General features: G+C 43.4%; 1 protein-coding gene across 1 annotated transcript; it reads right to left on the reverse strand.

The window, feature by feature from the left end:
• Window positions 1-2,967: 2,967 nt before the first annotated feature.
• On the reverse strand, window positions 2,968-23,337 carry LOC121543629 (ethanolamine kinase 1). The gene is made up of 8 exons (XM_041853649.1): window positions 23,059-23,337; window positions 14,432-14,691; window positions 13,471-13,611; window positions 12,450-12,592; window positions 8,969-9,052; window positions 8,502-8,662; window positions 7,104-7,177; window positions 2,968-6,153 (listed from the first exon to the last, which is right to left on the reverse strand). The coding sequence occupies exons 1-8, from the start codon at window positions 23,203-23,205 to the stop codon at window positions 6,081-6,083; spliced, it is 1,083 nt and encodes a 360-aa protein (XP_041709583.1). The 5' UTR covers window positions 23,206-23,337; the 3' UTR covers window positions 2,968-6,080.
• Window positions 23,338-24,010: the final 673 nt, after the last annotated feature.

Consider the following 24,010-nt stretch of genomic DNA (forward strand, 5'->3'; position numbering starts at 1 on the left):
AATGGATTAAATTTTTTCCCCCCTCATCAATCTACACACAATACCCCATAATGACAAAGCAAACACAGGTTTTTAGAAAAACTGAAATATTACATTTACATAAATATTCAGACCCTTTACTCAGTACTTTGTTGAAGCGCCTTTGGCAGCGATTACAGCCTTGAGTCTTCTTGGGTATGACGCTACAAGCTTGACATACCTATATTTGGGGCGTTTCTCCCATTCTTCTCTCCAGATCCTCTCAAGCTTTCTCAGGTTGGATGGGGAGCGTCGCTGCACAGCTATTTTCAGGTCTCCCCAGAGATGTTCGATCGGGTTCAAGTCCGGGCTCTGGCTGGGCCACTCAAGGACATTCAGAGACTTGTCCCGAAGCCACTCCTGCGTTGTCTTGGCTGTGTGGTTAGGGTTGTTGTCCTGTTGGAAGGTGAACTTTCGCCCTAGTCTGAGGTCCTGAGCGCTCTGGAGCAGGTTTTCATAGAGGATCTCTCTGTACTTTGCTTCGTTCATCTTTCCTTCGATCCTGACTAGTCTCCCAGTCCCTGCAGCTGAAAAACATCCCCCACAGCATGATGCTGCCACCACCATGCTTTACCGTAGGGATGGTGCCAGGTTTTCTCCAGACATGACACTTGACATTCAGGCCAAAGAGTTCAATCTTGGTTTCATCAGACCAGAGAATCTTGTTTCTCATGGTCTGAGTACTTTAGGTGCCTTTTGGCAAACTCCAAACAGGTTGTCATGTGCCTTTTACCGAGGAGTGGCTTCCATCTGGCCACTCTACCATAAAGGCCTGATTGATGGAGTGTTGCTGAGAGGGTTGCCCTTCTGGAAGGTTCTCCCATTTCCACAGAGGAACTCTGGAGCTCTGTCAGAGTGACCATTGGGTTCTTGGTCACCTCCCTGACCAAGGCCCTTCTTCCCCAATTGCTTAGTTTGGCCGGGCGGCCAGCTCTAGGAAGAGTCTTGGTGGTTCCAAACTTCTTCCATTTAAGAATGATGGAGGCCACTGTGTTCTTGGGGACCTTCAATGTGGCAGACATTTTTCGGTACCCTTCCCCAGATCTGTGCCTCGACACAATCCTGTCTCGGAGCTCCATGGACAATTCCTTTGATCTCATTGCTTGTGTTTTGCTCTGACATGCACTGTCAAGTGTGTGACCTTATATAGACAGGTGTGTGCCTTTCCAAATCATGTCCAATCAATTGAATTTACCACAGGTGGACTCCAATCAAGTTGTAGAAACATCTCAAGGATGATCAATGGAAACAGGATGCACCTGAGCTCGATTTCGAGTCTCATAGCAAAGGGTCTGAATACTTATGTAAATGGATGAGGGGAAAAAACTATATAATTCGTTTTAGATTAAGTCTGTAACGTAACACAATGTGGAAAAAGTCAAGGGGTCTGAATACTTTCCGAATGCACTGTATACTGTAGCTAAGAAAGTAATACTAAGTGTATGTTGTGTAGTTAGCTATTAGTAGCCCATGTGCCTCACCCTAATAATTTGGTCCCTTTCCCCCTCATAACTTAGCCTACTGTTCTGACTTGGTGGTACACATAGCCCGTTTTAGAGAAACGTAAGCATCAAATACTGTAAGAGCTTTCATTGTCTGCTTATATGCCCTCTTTATTTATCCTACGGTTCTGACTTGGTGTACAGGGAGAACACTGTAAGAACGGCCGATGTTCTGAATTCTGTCAGTGTACATTTCAAAAGTGCTGAACAAATAGTTATATTGACTACGTCCGCACTAGCTCGCTCATTAATGTCTTAATTGAAATTACGGATTGCCTCTTATATGCTCGTCGTCCCCTTATGCCGTAGTTTGTACATCTCAATTGTCAGTAGAAACCACATTTGTTTAAGCAAGTCAGCCATATCAGCTATGGGTTTTTTTAAAGGCAGTAAATGAGGCTGAATTAACTGTTTCGCTGCCAGACAAGGCTCCGCTGATAGCCAGGTGTAGCAGTGGTAAGGATTCACTCAATGGTGTTGAAAATAAAGTTCTGCTGTTGGGACTGCTTTATGTAGGCCCAAACAGTTTGTGGGCACTGTTTGTCACCGGTATAGTGCAATTAGTGTATTGTTTTGGGTTTGTGGCTTTACTGGCATGCATAAACACATTTTGGGGGGAGTTTGCTAAAATCGCCAGAGAAGGACCATGTACACAAACTCACATTATGGATTGTTCATTCAAAGGAGCACCATCCATTTGTACAGAGCAACTAAATACAAGTAACTGCAAAAAATAAAGGAAACACCAACAAAGTGTCTTAATAGGGAGTTGCCAGAACAGCTTCAATGCGCCTTGGCAGAGATTCTACAAGTGTTGGAGGGATGCAACATTCTTCCACAAGAAATTCCATTTGGTGTTTTGTTGGTGGTGGAAAATTGTCTCAGGCGCAGGTCCAGAATCTCCCAATTGGGTTGAGATCTGGTCACACACACGCAATCCCCTATGCTCCTTTGAGACCCCTCTTTTAGCCAAAATAATGGTCAACTGGGCATTTTTAAACATGATGGGATGTTAATTGCTTAATTAACTCAGGAACCACACCTGTGTGGAAGCACCTGCTTTCTACATACACTGCAATTGAGCAGACTCTTATCCAGAGAGACTTACAGTAGCGAGTGCATCCATTTTTCATACTGGTCCCCATGGGAACAGAACACACAACCCTGGCGCTGCAAGCACCATGCTCTTCCAACTGAGCCACACTTTAGATCCCTCATTTACTCAAGTGTTTCCTTTCTTTTGGCAGTTCCCTGTACAGCGCAACAACGCTCGGCCTTTCATTTGATCATATGTTTGGCGCCATCTCCTGGTAACCTCGTGGTAGATCTGTGGTTAACAGGTAAATACTTCTGGCTCGGAGTAATGTCAATCAAAATCAAACAGACTGATCCCTCGAGAAATACAGAAGGAATATTAACAGAGGGGCATTTAAAAAAAGAAACAGGATTGGGTAATAGACTTTAATCTCCTTTCAATAAACTTGTGTACAGTATTCAAAAGTTAGATTTCACAGTTAAACAAAGACTACTTTTTGATGTTAGAGCAATGTTTAGAAAAAAAACTGCCTCTATGTACAGTCATTCACATTTGACAGTTCAAGCAAAGATAATACATTTGATTTTGAAATGTACATATACACATATGCTACAAATGTCAGAGAAGAAATAAAGCGCATTTATACACGTTTTAGAGAAGCAGACCAGTATCGAGTAAGCTGAAAGTGTTGTCGCTTTTTACAGTGGTCTTGTGTTAATTTTAGAATGAAACTCAACAGGGAAACAGACTTGCGTTACAGAGTGTTTTCATAATTCCTTTTTAACATAGCGGACACATGTACGCTACAGCTGTACAATTTGACAGTATGTCAGTACTATTTGTGGACCCTGTGTGGTTAAAAACATGACATGGTCAGCAGAAAAGAGAACACCACACAAACATAATTCATGATTCTAAAGGACGCAACCATAACTTCAGACAAACCATTTCATAAATCCATGCACTGATGTCAAGAGAACTTTCACAAAACTTGAGTAACTTAGTGCGCAACATCTCTCAAGTTAGGATCTGATCAACAACAACCGATTTCTTACCCGTCCTCCATTTCCCAGGAAAGGAAGATAGACCTACCAGCTCAGACATTGCAGTCATAGACCCAGACATGTTGATTACCATTAAATAAAACCACATCAAAAGAAAGGCAAGCTCAAAACAAAAAGCGAACGGAGTTAAGACAGGCATATACCGTAGTCCCTGGCTGACTTCCCAGTTTGTTGTTTCTTTGCTACAGTAGATGGGGTTAAGTTAACATGCAGATGCCTACACAGGTCAGGAGCAACAGTAGGGTATGGGGAGAGGTGTCGGTCTGCAGACTCGCAGCCGGTTCCTGAAATACGGTTCTCAAAAGGTGCTAGCACCCCATAGGACCCAGCTGCAAGTCTGCAGACTGATACCGTTGGGCATGGGGGTGTGGAGTATGAATGGAAAATACAGTCTATGGCTGCATCTGAAATGGCACCCTATTCTCTGTACACTGGACTATTTTTGACCAGAGCCCTATAAAGTAGTGCACTATGTAGGGAATATGGTGCCATTTCAGCAGCCTATCAAGTGGTCTCTTCATCCAGGCGTCTGTACAGTGACCGCACAGACCAGCCCTGACTAACGTTGAAGCTGTTTTAAACACACTCCTAACATACTCTCCAAGACCTCCCAGTCAGAAAACAGTTCATCACTTAAATAGGTATAAAAACTGCACTTTTTAAAAAGTAAATATTATACATCAATATTATTATTTCTAAACTGAAAAATACAATGTGCAATTATGTACGAGCAAAAAATATCAGCACTTTGGTGTAGGTTGGTTTTGACCTATTAGATGAACTTTTTGTCGTAAAGAACATGGAACCAAGCAGCGCATACTTTATAAACAGATGAAGAACTATACTGTTACAGAGAGACTCTTTCAGATAAAGAGAAGTCTTTCAAAGACACTCACTACCAAAGCCGTTGGTCCTCCAATCATCGGTCTTACTCTCAGTTGTCTCACTGGCAGGTGCACTAAACCTTGTCAGACAACTCACCCTGAATGTAATTACGCTGCTCTAGCAATCGCTACATACATTCAGTCTGAAACTGCCATTCTAGAAGTTGTTTGTGTGACTTCAAAATGAGGGGCGTTTTACAAAACAAATTAATCAGCGATTGGATAGTATAAAAAAAAAATCTAACCAGAGTTTCAAAGTTGATAACGTCATCCATGTAGGCCGGCTCTGGCCCAACCCATCAGTTTCTGGGACCAATCAGATCGGTCAGAATGTGTTCGCATTCTAGAAATCATCAGCGAGGGAGGCAAATCCAGACTCATCATTGAGAAGAAACGTCAGTTGGCCGGAGCGATGTGGATGGGTATCCAGGCAACACTAAACCAGCTTAAGCCTATACTTCTTGACTAAAAATGACTTTCAATGGTAACTCCATTGAACATCAACTCTCCATTGAAAGTGCCTGTATTTTAGTCCAGGACTAGGTCGAGTCTAGCCAAATGCAATTGCCCCATGAGGTTACATGATAAAACTTTATACAGTGAACATAGCGCTGTCATGACTAGGGCTTGGAGGGTTTCCTGACCACAAGGCCCCAGGCCCAGAGTTTCTCCTGGTCAGAGTTTTTCCAGAAAATGGTCAGGAAATAGTTCTGGCCGTCGTCATGATGACACCTTTCCCATGAATCAAACTACAGCCTAGTTACGCTAGGGAAGTGGACGTAGTTTCACACAGGGGAACAGAATGAATTACCTAGGAGACACTACCTAAGTAATCTAACCAATCGACCAACAAATATATATTGGTGACTACCACAAGTGCACCAACACATATTGGTAACTTATTATATAGCCTACCATTAAACCAACAGATATACTGGTGACTAAATAATCAGTGGACCAGTGAGCCCAGACAAGAGATGTATATATCCAATATGAATGGCTCTGAGTGAGCCCACACACACTAATATTCAGTCAGTCAGCAGCACAACACAGGAGACAAGTTACAGAGTTGGTCCAGGTCGCCCCTGTTGTGAGCTACCCCTATGGGCGGGCACAGACTGGGGTGAGAGATGCTACTGGAATTTCACACTGAATTCACCATATTTTACATGGCACTGTTTTCATTTGGTTGTTCTTAACAAAAATAGCCATGATAGATTTCTTCATTTTTTCTTGCATATTTGGACATTTTGGAGGACTGGGTCTTAAAGACTTTAGTCTTTATGAAGAAGTGCATGGTTCTAGGCTTCTATAGAGAGCTAGGTTGGGAACTGTCTGTAGCAGTGACTCTATGGATTTGGCCCTGTGGAGTGTTAATGGATGGCGAATCATGGTTTCTAACAGCTATGAGTTCTCAAAAGGGTTCTATAAGTTCCCATAGGGTTCTATGAGTCTCTTGTGAGTGCCGAATGAAATCCACAGGAAGTGTGGGCTGGGCTCTCTCCAGGTCTTCTTTCCGACACCCCCTAGAGGGCACTCTACGGTGGACATGAGGACCAGGTAGGGAGGAGGACTTTTATTCTGGAAAGTTCAGTGCTGCAACCTCTGGCTTCATCTTGAAGTACTGGCTGAAGCGAAGGACTGCGTATCTGAAACGAGTGAGCAAATGTACGTCAACTTTAGTAACAAGATATCAAGTCAGTGACAATACATAATAAGAAAGCAAGATGCGGTGTCAGGGCATAATATCAATAGCTCATAAGTAGGCCTTCAGAGTGACACAAAGTACTCAACAATTTACATTATTACAGAAACTATAAATATGTTATATCTGCTATGGCTGTAATGTCATGTCTTCGAGAGCTTGGGACTATAAGGTTCTATCTGCATTTTTGTCAAAATTGAGTTACTTGGGCCTCCCAAATGGCGTAGCGGTCTAAGGCACTGCATCGCAGTTCTAGAGGCGTCACTACAGACCCGGGTTCGATCCTGGACTGTGTCACAACCGGCCGTGATTGGGAGTCCCATAGGGCAGCACACAATTGGCCCAGTGTCGTCTGGGTTAGGAGAGGGTTTGGCTGGGGGGGGCTTTACTCGGCTTATCACGCTCTAGCGTCTCCTTGTGGCGGGCCGGGCGCCTGCAGGCTGACCTCTATCATCAGTTGAATGGTGTTTCCTCCGACACATTGGTGCGGCTGGCTTCCAGGTTAAGCGGGCAGGTGTTAAGAAGCGCGGTATGACGTGTCATGTTTCAGAGGACGCATGACTCGACCTTTGCCTCCCGAGCCCGTTGGGGAGTTGCAGCGAAGAGACAAGTTCGAAATTGGGGAGAAAAAGTATATAATATAAAAACATTTGAGTTACTGACAAAGTCTTGTTTTGTTCAATGTTCTCTACCTATATGGCACTCTAAATACCCCAATTCATGTTGTTAAGCTGAAAAGATTACAATATACAAATTGCTGACACCATTCACACCAATGAGGGATCGGAACTCTAAAGCCAATTATCTCAGAATCATCTTTTTGCAGATATAACTTTATAGTACCAAACTCTCGACTTGTCTCTGGATAAAACCTATATTTTTGAAGCCACTTACCCCAGGAAGTCAAAATCAATGGTGGAAAACTCTGCCTGAATCAGAGCCCACAGGCCCCAGAAGAAATGAGATGCCTGGAGAGAGGGAGAAGGAGATAGGGAGAGAGAAAGAAATGGGGGATAGTCATATTATTGAATGTGGGTCAGTGTTCATAGTCCTGACCGGAATGGAAGTCTTTAACCAACACCATTGTCACGCCAAACATGACAAAGCCCATAGTAACAACCAACAAAGGAGTTGTCCACAGCGGAAACAGACCAAATCCAAGGCTACCACTTCTATCTACAGTAAACACACGTGAGTGTAGTTACCAAAGGAGGAGGTAGGGCGAGTCTCAGGTGGTGTTGGGATTGTTGGGTGCTACGGTTGACTGTACAAAATGAGAATTCTAGATTGTCCTGGAAATTTCCAAGGAGGCTGCTATATAGAGTCTCCCTACTTCAAAACAGGTACAGCAAGCTTCTGTTGCCATGTTTAACCTATGGATTAGCAGAACATACCCCTATGTATAGCTAATGCATGGCTAATATACCCCCAGGGACTCTTATTGTCTATAACAAGGCATAACTCTTCTCATTCGTTTTCAATAGGTTTGCAAGGTCACTTCTCACTATGTGACATTGTATAAATGAGTTGAATATGGTCCATCCTTTGATCTTTGAAAGCAGTGTTACGCTTCTATTGCTATTCAAATGCTTTGGAACTTTCTTCAGCTAAACTGTAGTGTAAAGTACTCTGATGAATTACCATGACTGCACTTCTGTTGAACAGCAAACAGTCAGACGGTCAATTAGAAATATTTACAAAGCTATTTCTCCTGCTTTGTTTGTCTCATTTGCAGGTCTACTAAGTGTTTATTTCAAAGTACTCCTCTGCCTTTGGATTCCCAGGGGACATACCTTCTAGATGTGTCTATGTGTTCAGGGAAACAACCATTTCTGCTAGGTACCGGTTGACAGTTCAACACAAGACTACACTGCCCTAACTATTGATTAAAGGACCAACCAATTAACCTTCAGCGATTCACCCGAACAACACACATTCTTGTGCAATTGATTTGTTTTGGGTACATTTTGTTGTTTCTCTGAAAGAAGTGAGCGGAAAAGAGCAGAGGGGATGAAGAAAGGTGAGTTGAAGATGATGAACTGAGAACATTCAAACAGACAGATGACTGGCATTGAAGATCTCCTTGTGAAAAGCCTCAAAAGAGCCTTTCAACTTTACCTAGGAACACTACTGACTGATTTCCCTGTCTCAAAGTCTCACTGAACATCGGTCTAATACTTAATCTTGTATACTTAATCTTGTAAACAAAGCTCAAATAAAAATGTGACAACTTTGTCTTGGGCGTAAACTACAAATTAACTACAAAAAAAAAAGAAAGGAGAATGAACTCACCAGGGAGAAGCGGTTGACCTGTACATAGAGCACCTCCACCTCTGTCTCAGTAACCTCTGACCCTTGACCTTTGTGTTCCTTATAGGCCTCCAGGTACGAGCGCAGCCACTGCAGCTGCAAGCTCCGCTCTGGGTAGTGGCTGTAGTCCACCTCATTCAGACCTAACAGGACACACATACACATGCTAAGTAAAAGGTTAAACACAGATATGCTTAGTACAATGACCAAACACACGCTTAACACAATGACCATAATATAATATGTCATTTAGCAGATGCTTGTATCCAAAGCAGTCATGCGTGCATACATTTTTCGTCCTGGGAATTGAACCAACTATCCTGGCATTGCAAGCGACATACTCTACCAAGTGAGCTACAGGGGACCACAACACATACACGCAGCACTTAGTAAAATGACCAATGACCATTCGCACTTGGCAACGTGACCCAAAACACACACTCTCTTACCTGCAAATTCATTGAAGTGGTTCCCAATGTCATAGGCTTGGTAATTGTACCCAGCGTATTCGTAGTCAATGAACTTTACATTTTCTGAAAGGAGCAGAGAGGAAGGTTTGTTTAGAACAGGACAGAGACCAGTCACATTATAAATGATAAAGCTGTGCATTATTAACCCATTATCATCCCTGTCTCTAGTCTAAGTGGTTCTGATGCCTGACTGACAGCCTACTATAAATACTGTAGGCCTCTGGGGTTGAGGAGTAAGAGTTTGCATTTTGAAGGGAAGTGAGGCACAGATGAGAATGTTTCGAGAAAATGAAGACAAGAAAGTTGATACAGATAGACAGACATGCAAAGTTGATAGAGATAGACAGACATATAGGCCTAATTGATTCAGACATGCAGTTCGCCTGGTCCCAAACAGGTGTATGTGCTTTAGCCGATTCCTCTGTATAGCGTTGTCATGACAGTGGTTGTCATGTTATATAACAGTCAGACGAGTTAGAGGAGTTGGCTAAAAAAATTACATTTAGATCTAGGACCAGCTTTCAACCAGTTTGAATTTGAAAGTGCTCTGGAAAAAGTTGAGAACGGATATTTTCAAAGAGATTGATTTTATGTTCTTCTTCTCGGTTTGACTTCCATGTTTTCTGCCATTATATAAGAGTGGGGTGATCCCAATCCCAATATAAGCTACAGGAGCCAGTCATGTGATTGGAAAATGGATTGGATTATCCAATTCCATAGACAAACAGTAGTCCATTATCAACTTCTTCCAGGAAATCACCTGATTGGCTTCACAAACAAATTAGCTTACACAGACACTATTATATACAGAGGAATAATGTTGTGTCGTTTTTACATGTTTAGTTTTTGTTGTTGTTTGGTTAGTGAGATATGTTGTAATTAATTAAATACAGAGGAATATGAAAGAGAAGTCAAAATGTGTAATTTAAAAAAGTAAGAACGTCTATATTACTTTCCACGGCAAGTTTATATTTGGTTAGTTTGGTTCACATGCAGTTGTGGAACTTGCAGTGGAATTGATTGGGTGAAAGGTAATGTGTTGAGAAAGAGATTGTGGTGGAAAGATGGAAAAAGAGGGACCATGCAGAAGGAATGTGGCGTTGGAGGTAAAGAGATGCAACACTGCCCTCTAGTGAAGAAACAGTACTGCATGAGGTGACATCAACATGCAAAGCCTTACCCCCAAATCTAACTACAAGAGCTGTTTTAGCGCTCTCCCTGACAAAAAAAAAAAACCCATTCAAATGCTTTAGGGTCTTTATCATTTGATTTACTATGCAGGTCATATTCAAGAGTGCTTGTTGAAGCACCCTAAATTCCAAATGATGTGTGTTTGTCACAGTACAGTTTCACATACAGTGTGTGTGTGAGTGTTTTGGTGTGTGTTTCTGGGGTTGACTTAGTAAAGACACGTGAGATGGTTACCGGACGCCGTGCGGTTCTAGCGGGACACAACAGAACACCTCCAGTCAGTGGCTAGTAGCCCTGTACAGCAGACGAAAAGGTTTGGGCAAACTCACATCCATCACACACACACACAGACACAGACACAGACACACACTCTCTCACACATATTCACACACAACCACAGTCACACAAACTGCAGAAACTGCCACTGCCAACTCTCTCCTCTCCTTTGGTCTCACACTTCCCACCCCTTTTCGCAACAGGCCCCTTCAAAGCTGCACTCTGATTGGTCCACATGGGACCCAATGGCACGACACCTCCCTGATCCTATGCAAATGAGATAATTGAATGGCTTCCTGTTGTAATCTAAGCAACACAGGTTTGACACTCATAGACTTGGGGCAGAATTTGACTACTTCTCTCCCTCCCTTCATCACCTGACTTGACAGAGCAGAAAGATAAACAGAGGGATGAGGCCTTGGGGAAAAAAAGGGAGGACAGTTCAGCTGAATGAGACAAACAACCCTGCTCTCTTATTGGGTGAACTGAAATGACTCTTTTAAACATCATCTTAAATAAGGGGAAGTTACAATAAGTTTAAAGTTTCCCTAACCTTTCACTTTAGTCAGTTTCAGGTTTTGTTATTGTTGGAAGGAAGGAAGGAAGAGGCTTCCCTCTGCTCTCACAGAGACAGTAATGGAACTGTCACTGAGAGACTATTGTGGTTAAAAGAGCTATATTTGATCTCCCTACACTTTAACTGTAGTTCTGTTTTCGGTGATGATTTTTTGTTATTGCTGAAGCTTGAGGCTTCCTTCTTCTCCCTCTTATAAAACAGACAAGAGCTATCCTGTCACCAAGTAAGCATATAAGCTAGGTGTGGTCTAGCACTGGGTTGGATAACAGTATGGTAAAGAGCTAGCACTGCAAGAGCCATCAGTCACTGAGTGAAAGTAATAAGAGCAAATGGTGCAGTGAGCTAGCTAACACAGAGCGGTCAGTCACTGTCTGAGTGAAAGGAGAGTGTGTTAGCGCCTACTGCTGCTCTGAGCTGAGGCGTAGAACAGTGGTGTGTTCTGAACTGGGTCTGTCAGCACTCCCTCTGGCTGGCCAGCCGCTCCCGCCTGTCACTCCTAGGAGAGAAAAGCTGGACACAAGGAGCTGTGAGATCACCCCGCCCCTCGCCGAACAGATCAGCGAAGGGGTAGACAGCGCTCTCCCTCATTCCCATGTTTTTCTCAGGTATAAATCAGCTGAATCCCTCTCCCCCTCCCTCACCTTAGCCTCAGGTAAGAATGCTCTCCTCCTCCACCCTCAGGTAAAAACACCCACCATTCCCTCTGCAACCATTGGCCACCTGGCGGGTCTAGTCTGGTCTGAGTGACCATTTCTACGTGCATCCTCTTTGTACACGGGCGGCCGTTAGTACCAAAGGCATTCACAACACAAACAAAATAGCATTCCCAAAGAACCACAAATAAATACATATTGATGAAAATGTAAATGGACTACGGAGCACCCTCCCTTCCCACCCTTAGCTAGCATGACATGATGGGCAAAGCCTGTTGGCTCTGTGATGGTTGTTGGCTAAACAAGGTGCACTAAAGCCATGGCCCTGTTTCGTTGAGCAAAACAGGAGAAAACACTGACACAGAAAGCAAAATAAGACAATTTAACAAGTTTGGGTATTTCATACCTTCTGTTTCAGAATGTTCTCTCTAATTATTTACCTACTGAACACTATGGTCAGTCCTTCCTGTGGTTTGTGGCTTGTGACTGGGAGAATGCCATGCAGAGCAGTAGTGCAGTGCCTCAATTCTATTTTAACTTCAGAACTAAACTAGAAATTCCATTTCCAATTCCCCTAATTTCTCTTCAATGTGGAAAATCAGAATTGGAATTTCAGTCGACTTCCTGAATGGACTGAATTTAAATGGAATTGACCCCAAACTCTGGTGCAGTATATGAAATCAGGCCTACCTGTGACTGGTAGTGGCGGACAGTGCAATAGTGGCTAGGTGCAGTATGTTTGGGAGTGCAGGGTGGGACTCACCTCCTTGCTGATTATAGATTATGTTCTTACACAGCAGGTCATTGTGGCAGAGGACTACAGGAGAGCCCAGCACAGACAGACTCTGCTGCATCCACACCATCTCCTCTCTCAGTCGCCTTCGACTAGGCACCTCACTGTTTAACCTGGGGATGGAGGGAGAGAGAGAGAAAGAAAGAAAGAAAGAGAGCAAGAGACAGAGAGAGATTACACATTACAGAAGTACACAGGGAAAGTAGTAGAGGTGTTGCGCAATCTCAGAGGTACAGTATTATTGTGCCATCTCGGATCAATAAAAGGAGAGGGTTGGAATCTACTAGAAAACTGACATCACCCAAGAGTAAACTCATCAACACCTAATCTCAGATCAATAAACTACGACTGCATAAAGGAGTCTTGTAAAGGCTTTCAACTCCAAACGTAGTGCATAATCTCAAATCCACATGACTTTATTAAAACAGTCAACATACCAAACTAAAACTGTACAGTACATATTGCTCATGAACAGTGGGTGAGGTCTGAGTGACAAGGGGCTCGTCCTCTTCAGGTAAACACACCTGGTGAAGCTATGTGAGGAATGCCAGACATTCACTGTGCAATCGCTCAGTCATGCCAGAGGTCACAGGACAAGCCTCTCTCATACATCTCTAGTGTTCCATTCAAGAGCTTCCTAATGGAATGTTCCAGACTAGAGCCCCAGAGTTATTCCTCATTACTATGTAACCAGACCTGGAAAAACTCCTGGCCCCGTTAATGAGTCATAAAGTAGGCAATGGGTGGAGGCAAAATATTCAAGCACCAATAATAACTTTAAAGGGTATTGATGAGAAACCTCCAACAGATTTCATTTGTCCCTACTAAGATAACTCAGTCCTCCTATCTAGACCTCGACTACGTCCCAATATCTCAACTAGCAAACTATTCAGCTTGCATGGCATGAACACGCCAACGCAGGCCTTCATACTCCGTACCATGCAGGTCTGGATATTGGGACCCAGTTCATTTCTTTATCTACACCACTCACCTCATGTTCATCTCTGGGTCTTGGAAGAACTTGGGCACCAGGGCGAAGTACTTGCCCATTGTCAGCCACAGGTCTGACTGGGGCACCCATCCGTTGTGAGCATGGATGGCATGGTACTTAGCCAGCTGCCTCGCGATGAGCCTGTAGGGTGTTGGAAGCGATGTGAGTTGGCGATAGGGAGTTGAGAGGAGGGACCAAATTCTAGAGGCCAAGACTGTAAAAAACTCTTACTTCAGTATGGGCTTATACACTAGAGGCCATATTTGTAAAGAATCCCAGAATTGAATGAATGTCAGGTCATAGGAAAAACACAAGACTCATCTCATGGAGTTTAAGGCGAGTTTACACCTAAGGGTGAGACTATATTTGTCTATGTACATCGGTGTCCCTGATATTGGACACGTAAACTGAATGCATAGCCCTGGAGTGGTTGGGCTTTAGCTAAAGAACAGGTTAGCTAAAGCATGGTTCTGTATCCATAGATCCAGGATCAGCTTTCAATCAAACTCCTGACCTGTAACTGTCTATCTATGTCCTGTGTTTCTACTGCTAGTAATGTTCCCCAAGGGAACAATAGTCACATTATCTTTCCTTACTGACTCACCGACACACCCCCATATACAAGTACACAGACGCAACACACCTTACATGACAATGTCGAAGGCTGTGGAATGTGTAAAGTGCATGTGTACTGTGGTTTCACCTGAGAATGGGTTGTGACATGAATTCAAAAGGTATGGTCTATATAAAGTAATATGTGTAGTGTGGGAGTAGTTCTTCTAAGATTAGGGCCTGGTAAGACAGCTCAGAGTTTCAGCTTTCTCTATCCAAACCTAAAGGGGGGAGTAGACAGGGTTGGCAATGGGTGAGGGTGTGTTTATCTCAAAGATTTAGACTAAGGGTGCTCTTGGTTCTACAAGTTGTACTCGACACGGTGGGATAACTATATGCGTAGCTGTACCTGGACGTGGGCAGGCTGCGGATGTGTTCAGGTTCCAGTGCCTGGCCCTGTAGGAACTCATAGCAGAGGCCGTTGTTGAAGGTACAGTAGAGACGTGGGGCGCAGCGGTGTGCGTGGAGCGTCCTGAAACTCTTCACCTCGTTCTCCCGGTCCACAAACAGCTCTGTCTTGTTGCCATAGATACGGACCAGGACCACATCCTGCATGACCCCGCCCACGTAGCAGCCCAGCAACTTATTGGTGATTCCATCTGTGAAGAACTGATCGAGAGAGAAAAAGAGATGATTAGTAGACAAATTATCGCAATTTGGCAGCATCATCATCACATCCAATGCCTCAGTATAAAATAAATATAGTGCATTCAGAAAGTATTTAGACCCCTTCCCTTTTTCCACATTTTGTTACGTTACAGCCTTATTCTCAAATGGATTAAATGCATTGTTTTCCTCATCAATCTACACACAATACGCCATTATGACAAAAAGAACAGGTTAGAAGAAAAAAAACAAGGTTTTTAGAAATGTTTGTAAATTTATTTAAAATAAAAAACAGAAATACCTTATTTACATAAGCATTCAGACCCATTGCTATGAGACTTGAAATTGAGCTCAGGTGCATCCTGTTTCCATTGATCATCCTTGAGATGTTTCTAGAACTTGATTGGAGTCCACCTGTGGTAAATTCAATTGATTGGACAGGTTTTGGAAAGGCACACACCTGTGGTGAGGTCCAAGCCATGAGGTCGAAGGAATTGTCTGTAGAGCTCTGAGACAGGATTGTGTCGAGGCACAGATCTGTGGAAGGGTACCAAAACATGTCTGCAGCATTGAAGGTCCCCAAGAACACAGTGGCCTCCATCATTCTTAAATGGAAGAAGTTTGGAACCACCAAGACTCTTCCTAGAGCTGGCTGCCCAGCCAAACTAAGCATTCGGGGGAGAAGGGCCTTGGTCAGGGTCACTCTGACAGAGCTCCAGAGTTCCCCTGTGGAGATAGGAGAAACTTTCAGAAGGACAACCATCTCTGCAGCACTCCACCAATCAGGCATTTATGGTAGAGTGGCCAGATGGAAGCCACTCCTCAGTAAAAGGAACATGACAGCCCGCTTGGAGTTTGCCAAAAGGCACAGAAAGGACTCTCAGACCATGAGAAACAAGATTCTCTGGTCTGATGAAACCAAGATTGAACTCTTTGGCCTGAATGTCAAGAGTCATGTCTGGAGGAAACCTGGCACCATCCCTACGGTGAAGCATGGTGGTGGCAGCATCATGCTGTGGGGATCTTTTTCAACGGCAGGGACTGGGAGACTAGTCAGGATCTAGGGAAAGATTAACGGAGCAAAGTACAGAGAGATCCTGACAAAAACCTGCTCCAGAGCGCTCAGGACCTCAGACTAGGGCGAAGGTTCACCTTCCAACAGGACAACAACCCTAAGCAAACAGCAAGACAACGCAGGAGTGGCTTCGGGACAAGTCTCTGAATGTCCTTGAGTGGCCCAGCCAGAGCCCGATCGAACATCTCTGGAGAGACCTGAAAATAGCTGTGCAGCGTTGCTCCCCATCCAACATGACAGAGCTTGAGAGGATCTGCAGAGAAGAATGGGAGGAACTACCCAAATACAGGTGTGCCAAGCTTGTAGTGTCATACCCAAGAAGACTTGAGGCTGTAATCACAGCCAAAGGTGCTTCAACAAAGTACTGAGTAAAGGGTCTGAATACTTATGTAAATGTGATATTTCAGTTTCTTATTTGCAATAAATTAACAAACATTTCTTAACCTGTTTTTGCTTTGTCATTATGGGGTATTGTGTGTGTATATGAGGAAAAAATAAAATTTAATCAATTTTAGAATAAGGCTGTAACGTAACAAAATGTGGAAAAAGTCAAGGGGTCTGAATACTTTCCGAAGGCACTGTATGTATGTATGTATGTATGTATGTATGTATGTATGTATACTACCGGTCAAAAGTTTTAGAACGTAACTTTTAAGAAGGCACACCTGTTAATTGAAATGCATTCCAGGTGACTACCTCATGAATCTGCTTGAGAGAATGCCAAGAGTGTGCAAAGCTGTCATCAAGACAAAGGGTGGCTATTTGAAGAATCTCAAAATTAAAATATTTTGATTTGTTTAACACTTTTTTGGTTACTACATGATTCCATGTGTTATTTCATAGTTTTGATGTCTTCACTATTATTCTACAATGTAGAAAATAGTAAAAATAAAGAAAAACCCTTGAATGAGTAGGTGTTCTTTTGACCGGTAGAGTGTGTGTGTGTGATATACACTGCTCAAAGAAATAAAGGGAACACTTAAACAACACAATGTAACTCCAAGTCAATCACACTTCTGTGAAATCAAACTGTCCACTTAGGAAGCAACACTGATTGACAATAAATGTCACATGCTGTTGTGCAAATGGAATAGACAACTGATGGAAATTATAGGCAATTAGCAAGACACCCCCAATAACGGACTGGTTTTGCAGGTGGTGACCACAGACCACTTCTCAGTTCCTATGCTTCCTGGCTGATGTTTTGTTCACTTTTGAATGCTGGCGGTGCTTTCACTCTAGTGGTAGCATGAGACGGAGTCTACAACCCACACAAGTGGCTCAGGTAGTGCAGCTCATCCAGGATGGCACATCAATGCGAGCTGTGGCAAGAAGGTTTGCTGTGTCTGTCAGCGTAGTGTCCAGAGCATGGATGTGCTACCAGGAGACAGGCCAGTACATCAGGAGACGTGGAGGAGGCCGTAGGAGGGCAACAACCCAGCAGCAGGACTGCTAAATTTTTTACATTTTTAGTCATTTAGCAGACGCTCTTATCCAGAGCGACTTACAGTTAGTGAATACATTTTTTTTTTTATACTAGCCCCCCGTGGGAAACGAACCCACAACCCTGGCGTTGCAAACGCCATGCTCTATCAACTGAGCTACATCCCTGCCGGCCATTCCCTCCCCTACCCTGGACGACGCTGGGCCAATTGTGCGCCGCCCATGAGTCTCCCGGTCGCGGCCGGCTGCGACAGAGCCTGGATTCGAACCAGGATCTCTAGTGGCACAGTTAGCACTGCGATGCGGCGCCTTAGACCACTGCGCCACTCAGTGCAAGGAGGAGCAGGAGGAGCACTGCCAGAGCCCTGCAGGCCACAAATGTGCATGTGTCTGCTCAAACGGTCAGAAACAGACTCCATGAGGGTGGTATGAGGGCCCGACGTCCACAGGTGGGGGTTGTGCTTACAGCCCAACACCGTGCAGGACGTTTGGCATTTGCCAGAGAACACCAGGATTGGCAAATTCGCCACTGGCGCCCTGTGCTCTTCACAGATGAAAACAGGTTCACACTGAGCATGTGACAGACGTGACAGAGTCTGGAGACGCCGTGGAGAATGTTCTGCTGCCTGCAACATCCTCCAGCATGACCGGTTTGGCGGTGGGTCAGTCATGGTGTGGGTGGCATTTCTTTGGGGGGCCGCACAGCCCTCCATGTGCTCGCCAGAGGTAGCCTGACTGCCATTAGGTACCGAGATGAGATCCTCAGACCCCTTGTGAGACCATATGCTGGTGCGGTTGGCCCTGGGTTCCTCCTAATGTAAGACAATGCTAGACCTCATGTGGCTGGAGTGTGTCAGCAGTTCCTGCAAGAGGAAGGCATTGATGCTATGGACTGGCCCGCCCGTTCCCCAGACATGAATCCAATTGAGCACATCTGGGACATCATGTCTCGCTCCATCCACCAACGCCACGTTGCACCACAGACTGTCCAGGAGTTGGCGGATGCTTTAGTCCAGGTCTGGGAGGAGATCCCTCAGGAGACCATCCGCCACCTCATCAGGAGCATGCCCAGGCGTTGTAGGGAGGTCATACAGGCACGTGGAGGCCACACACACACTACTGAGCCTCATTTTGACTTGTTTTAAGGACATTACATCAAAGTTGGATCAGCCTGTAGTGTGGTTTTCCACTTTAATTTTGAGGGTGACTCCAAATCCAGTCCTCCATGGGTTGATACATTTGATTTCCATTTCTAATTTGTGTGATTTTGTTGTCCGCACATTCAACTATGTAAAGAAAAAAGTATTTAATAAGATTATTTCATTCATTCAGATCTAGGATGTGTTATTTTAGTGTTCCCTTAATTTTTTTGAGTAGTATATATATATATATATATATATATATATATATATATATAAAAATGACAATTTACTCAGATATTTATAGGCTTATGTCCAGTCATGCTGGTTTTCATAACAGTGATGGCTATAGGTACCCTATAGGCTTCTATTATATAGCATATTTACTATAGGTTGCATATACTACAGGTACAGTAGACTTCCTGTCAGGTAGGCTAGATCTTTCTTATCTGTCTATTAATACTACGGATGAGGCCATTTCTAAATAAGAATGGACCTCTACCATCCACGAACAGTATTCTGCCACCTACTGTAGTGTACTTTCATCCTGGGACTGAATTCTATGGTTCCTTTTATAGGTTGTCAATTGATTTCGGATCTGATGGAAAAACAAAAGGACCCCAGAATGCATTGATGGAAAATAGGAATTGCCTGGGTGGGTTTAAACCCAACGGTTGTTTTCATCCCCAATGAAAACTGGAACATTTCTGTGGGGCCAGGCATTCCACCCCTAATCGCATACACTATCAGGGATTGACCATGAGCGTAGAGGCACGTCTGGAATTTTATTTTGCAGGAACGAGCAATGGCTGGCATGTGCTGAGTCCTTGCTTTGTGAATGAAAATAGTCAGGGTGGTTGTGTGTGTGTGTGTGTGTGTGTGTGTCCACCCTGCCCACAACACCCCCCTAGAGCTGTGTTTCCCTAGAGAAACCACACCCCCATTCGGTGTTCGTCAGTTTTTATTTACGAGGTGGAAACTGAAATTGCCCCAATTGTGCCACTTCTGTATGGTCACGAAGTCTTACCATACCACCTCGGTTTTACAATCAGCATACATGACAGACTTGTTCTACTTGTTTCCATGAGCTAGGTGGTGTAAACCTGTGTGGTGGGTTTGTAAAGGGTTGACAGGAACAAACCACATGACTAATGGAAAATTCCATGTCCTGATGCAAATTGCCATCTAAGCTATGTTTTCATTCTCAAAAGTGTGTTCACCATTTAGACTAGCCTAACTTTAACCACAGAGCCCAGGAGAAACTCGGACCACCTTGTGACTCGGCAAGGAATTGCCAAGGACCTCATGACACGATATTATAATATCTTCAAGATAAAACAATAAATAAAAGAATTATTAGTCTTAGCACATGTCCCCGGGGGAGTTTCAAAGTTCCAGAGGACCCCCTACCTTCTGACCACAGCTCTCCAAAACAGTTACTATGCACAAAACAAACCAGGCAAAAATTCAGACTTTTACAAACCTCCCCTGGTCCCCTTGCCAAGTAACTCAACTCCTCCACGGAGTTGAGCTCAGACTAGAGTTTTTTTTTAATGAACCTCCGACTCGCTATGTGGCGATACTTTAACAATTTAAACTCTTAAACCCTTACTGTGTACCTATGTTTGCCCTCTGATGTGTGCCTTTCTCAGTTTGCTGAAATCCATACTTTTTAATAAAACATTAGTAAAATAAAACCACCGACTGTTTCCCTTGTTGAGATTCAATTGGCACATGCACATTCGCTGTTGTGGCAATGAATGCAAATGCAGTGTTCCTCAAGTGAAACTTAAACAGACATTTTTAAAATGTTCAAGTTCATATTCATCATCACCCCAACATCCACATATGTGAAAATGGTGCATTTCTACGTTTTGTAGTAAGAAAAAAAACACACACACGAATGTAAGTGTTTCCAATGACATCCAATTACTAGACAATGCCTACTCATAATTGGTTAAAATCATATTTTTACATTTATGTTGATGTTGGGGTGGGGTTGGAGATGAATATGAAGTGGAAAAATTGACATTTTCCTTTAAAGGTGAACTATACAGAAATTCTCTCCGCCATTTCCTGGCTGCTAAAATTCTAATAGTTCACTTAATTTCAGTTTGTGACAAAACAAGCAAGTAAAGTGAATTCGGAAAGTATTCAGACCCCTCAACTTTTTCCACATTGTTACGTTACAGACTTATTCTAAAACTGATTAAATTGTTTTTTCCCCCATCAATCTACACACAATACCCCATAATGACAAAGGAAAAACAGGCTAATTTTTTATGCACATTTATTCAAAACAAAAAACTGAAATATCACATTTACATAAGTATTCTGACCCTTTACTCAGTACTTTGTTGAAGCACCTTTGGCAGTGATTACAACCAAGTCTTCTTGGGTATGACGTTACAAGCTTGGCACACCTGTATTTGGGGAGTTTCTCACATTCTTCTCTGCAGATCCTCTCATGCTCTGTCAGGTTGGAAGGGGAGCGTCGCTGAACAGCTATTTTCAGGGCTCTCCAGAGATGTTCGATCGGGTTCAAGTCCGGGCTCTGGCTGGGCCACTCAAGGACATTCAGAGACTTGTCCCGAAGCCACTCCTGCATTGTCTTGGTTGTGTGCTTATGGTCGTTGTCCTGTTGGAAGGTGAACCTTTGCCCCAGTCTGAGGTCCAGAGCGCTCTGGAGCAGGTTTTCATCAAGGATCTCTCTGTACTTTGCTCTGTTCATCTTTCCTTGGATCCTGACTAGTCTCCCAGTCCCTGCCGCTGAAAAACATCCCCACAGCATGATGCTGCCACCACCATGCTTCACCGTAGGGATGGTGCCAGGTTTCCTCCAGAAGTGATGCTTGGCATTCAGGCTAAAGAGTTCAATCTTGGTTTCATCAGACCAGAGAATCTCGTTTCTCATGGTTTGAGAGTCCTTTAGGTGCCTTTTGGCAAACTCCAAGCGGGCTGTCATGTGCCTTTTACTGAGGAGTGGCTTCCGTCTGGCCACTCTACCATAAAGGCCTGTTTGGTGGAGTGCTGCAGAGATGGGAGAATCTTCCAGAAGGACAACCATCTCTACAGAGGGACTCTGGAGCCTTGTCAGAGTGACCATCGGGTTCTTGGTCACCTCCCTGACAAGGTCCTTCTCCCCTGATTGCTCAGTTTGGCCGGGAGGCCAGCTCAAGGAAGAGTCTTGGTGGTTCCAAACTTCTTCCATTTAAGAATGATGGAGGCCACTGTGTTCTTGGGGACTTTCAATGCTGCTGAAATGTTTTGGTACCCTTCCCCAGATCTGTGCCGCGACACAATCCTGTCTCAGAGCTCTACGGACAATTATTTCAACCTCATGGCTTGACATGCACGTTCAACTGTGGGACCTTACATAGACATGTGTGTGCCTTCCCAAATAATGTCCAATCAATTGACATTTCCACAGGTGGACTCCAATCAAGTTGTAGAAACATCTCAAGGATGATCAATGGAAACAGGATGCACCGGAGCTCAATTTCGAGTCTCATAGCAAAGGGTCTGAATACTTATGTAAATACGGTATTTCTGGTTTTTATTTTTAATACATTTGCAAAAAAAATTACAAACCTATTTTCGCTTTGTCATTATGGGGTATTGTGTGTAGATTGATGAGGGAAAAATATAATTTAATCAATTTTAGAATCAGGCTGCAATGTAACAAAACGTGGAAAAAGTCAAGTGGTCTGAATACTTTCCGAATGCACTGTATAGTGTAGAGAAAAATTACTACACATCTTTATAGGTTTAATGTGTCCACACGGCCATATCTCCATGTTACAGCGCTTGTTTACGGAAGACATAGGCCGCCACCTGTGCTAATTAGTTATCTAGCGTGCTTCGAACACCTGTGTGGAAACTAACAGGAGAGGAAGTGTAGTTCGTCAACTGGATGCACGGCACGCAGCGAATGGATCTGTGCAAAACTGCTACAGTAAGTAGCTATCTGTTTTATTTTAAAGTTTATTTCTCTCTGACATGAAAGACAAGGGGTCATATCAGTATGTTTCGAAACCGATGGTTATTGACGTTTCTAAACGTTAAAACACCGCGTCGGAATTGTAGTTTACACGTAGGCCAAATGTGGGCGAATGTAATGTGGCTGAAGGGTTTTCGAGAGCTAGTCTGTGCTCAGTTTCGTGTTGGAGTTAAGGTACTTGGCAAACAGTCCCCCTACTCATGATCATCGATTCCTGGAAGTTGTACCTAGTCTTGCCATCGTAGAATGGCACTGTTAATATTACAATGGCATAAGAAAATTGGCACCAGATCAAATGCATAACTAGTTACTTGTCAACTACTTCAGCTGGCCAGTTGTCTGTTTTATGTGCATGACGACGCCTATAATATCCTTGAATTTGATAAGATACTTTGTTGCAATCTCTTGATGTGACACAGAACGTACAGTGAGTTACTGATCTTACTAGATCATGCAAACTACGTCAAACAAGAGGCCTAGCTATGAATTCCACTGCCTCGATTCATCCGTCAATCGGCTGGCTTGAATGCTACACTGTTGCTAGCTAGCAAGTTGACGCAGCTTCTATTTAAAAAGGCGCAACACCTCCAGTTTCAGAATAATGTAATAGCTGCCTGGTAGGCAGTATGTGACCGATGACGACTGTCTAGTCACCTACGGTAATCGTAGAAACTTATTAGAAATTAATACGTCGAATGTGACAAATGTAATACCTTCATTTTGACCTCGGATGGTTTCCAGAACGGTCTCAGTTCCTTGATCAGTCTCAATGCACCAGATCTGTAATCGTTCTCGTCTAATGTGACATCTATTTTGGGTACAGCGGGCGCCTCGTCGGGTACATGAATGTAGTTTGCCATAATGAAAGATTCCGGCTAAATTGATAAGAAGTTCACTGTAGGTGCCTGCAAATGCGTTTGTATGAAATATTGCTTGGGTGTGGAGTTAAAAAGTCTACTCGCTTCTAGTGCGGCAACGCCTCTTAGAGAATCCCTCCCATAAAAAAAAAAAGAACCAATTTGCAGTGCATGCTGGGAAATCCGTGACTCACCCGTCACCATCAACCTTCTTATGATGGTCTGTAAGGTCAGCCATTTTGGTAAGGGAGTTGCCAGTGCTGTGATAAGATATTGTGTAAAACAATGAATTTGAAGCTTATCTGCACTGTATGTTTGTTAGAGGAATGCCAGAAAGTTTTAGAGGAATGATTCCATTTATTTTATTTTATTATTAACTGCCAATATGCCAGCATTCCATTTAAACAATGCAGTCAATCCACAGCCATACACTGGCTGAAATGACGTTTACATTTTAGTCATTTAGCAGACGCTCTTGTCCAGAACTACTTACAGTAGTGAGTGTATACATTTGTAATAATTTATTTCGTACTGGTCTCCCTTGTGAATCGAACGCTGCAAGGGCCATGCTCTACCAACTGAGCTAAATCAGTTGATAGGACTTAGACAAATTGTAAATGCAACAAGTAGGCCTACTGATATTGTGTCATATAATAATACTCACAGCTTTCCAAGAAAGCAACATTTTAGACATGTATGTTCTGTTTACATATATTTTAGAGACTATTTATACAGAAAATGTGTATAAAACCTTCATAACTGTATTTATAATTATACAACAATATTTTGGGGTGACAATATTTTTATT

Source organism: Coregonus clupeaformis, chromosome 28, assembly GCF_020615455.1.
Source record: "Coregonus clupeaformis isolate EN_2021a chromosome 28, ASM2061545v1, whole genome shotgun sequence".
Taxonomy (NCBI): domain Eukaryota; kingdom Metazoa; phylum Chordata; class Actinopteri; order Salmoniformes; family Salmonidae; genus Coregonus; species Coregonus clupeaformis.

Excerpts from the sequence above, each read along its gene's own strand:
- LOC121543629 (XM_041853649.1), bottom strand. The coding sequence starts at position 23,205 with ATGGCAAACTACATTCATGTACCCGACGAGGCGCCCGCTGTACCCAAA. Across the intron at positions 14,692-23,058 it reads CATCCGAGGTCAAAATGAAG|TTCTTCACAGATGGAATCAC; the intron begins GTATTACATTTG and ends TCTCTCGATCAG. Across the intron at positions 12,593-13,470 it reads GACCCAGAGATGAACATGAG|GTTAAACAGTGAGGTGCCTA; the intron begins GTGAGTGGTGTA and ends CTCCATCCCCAG.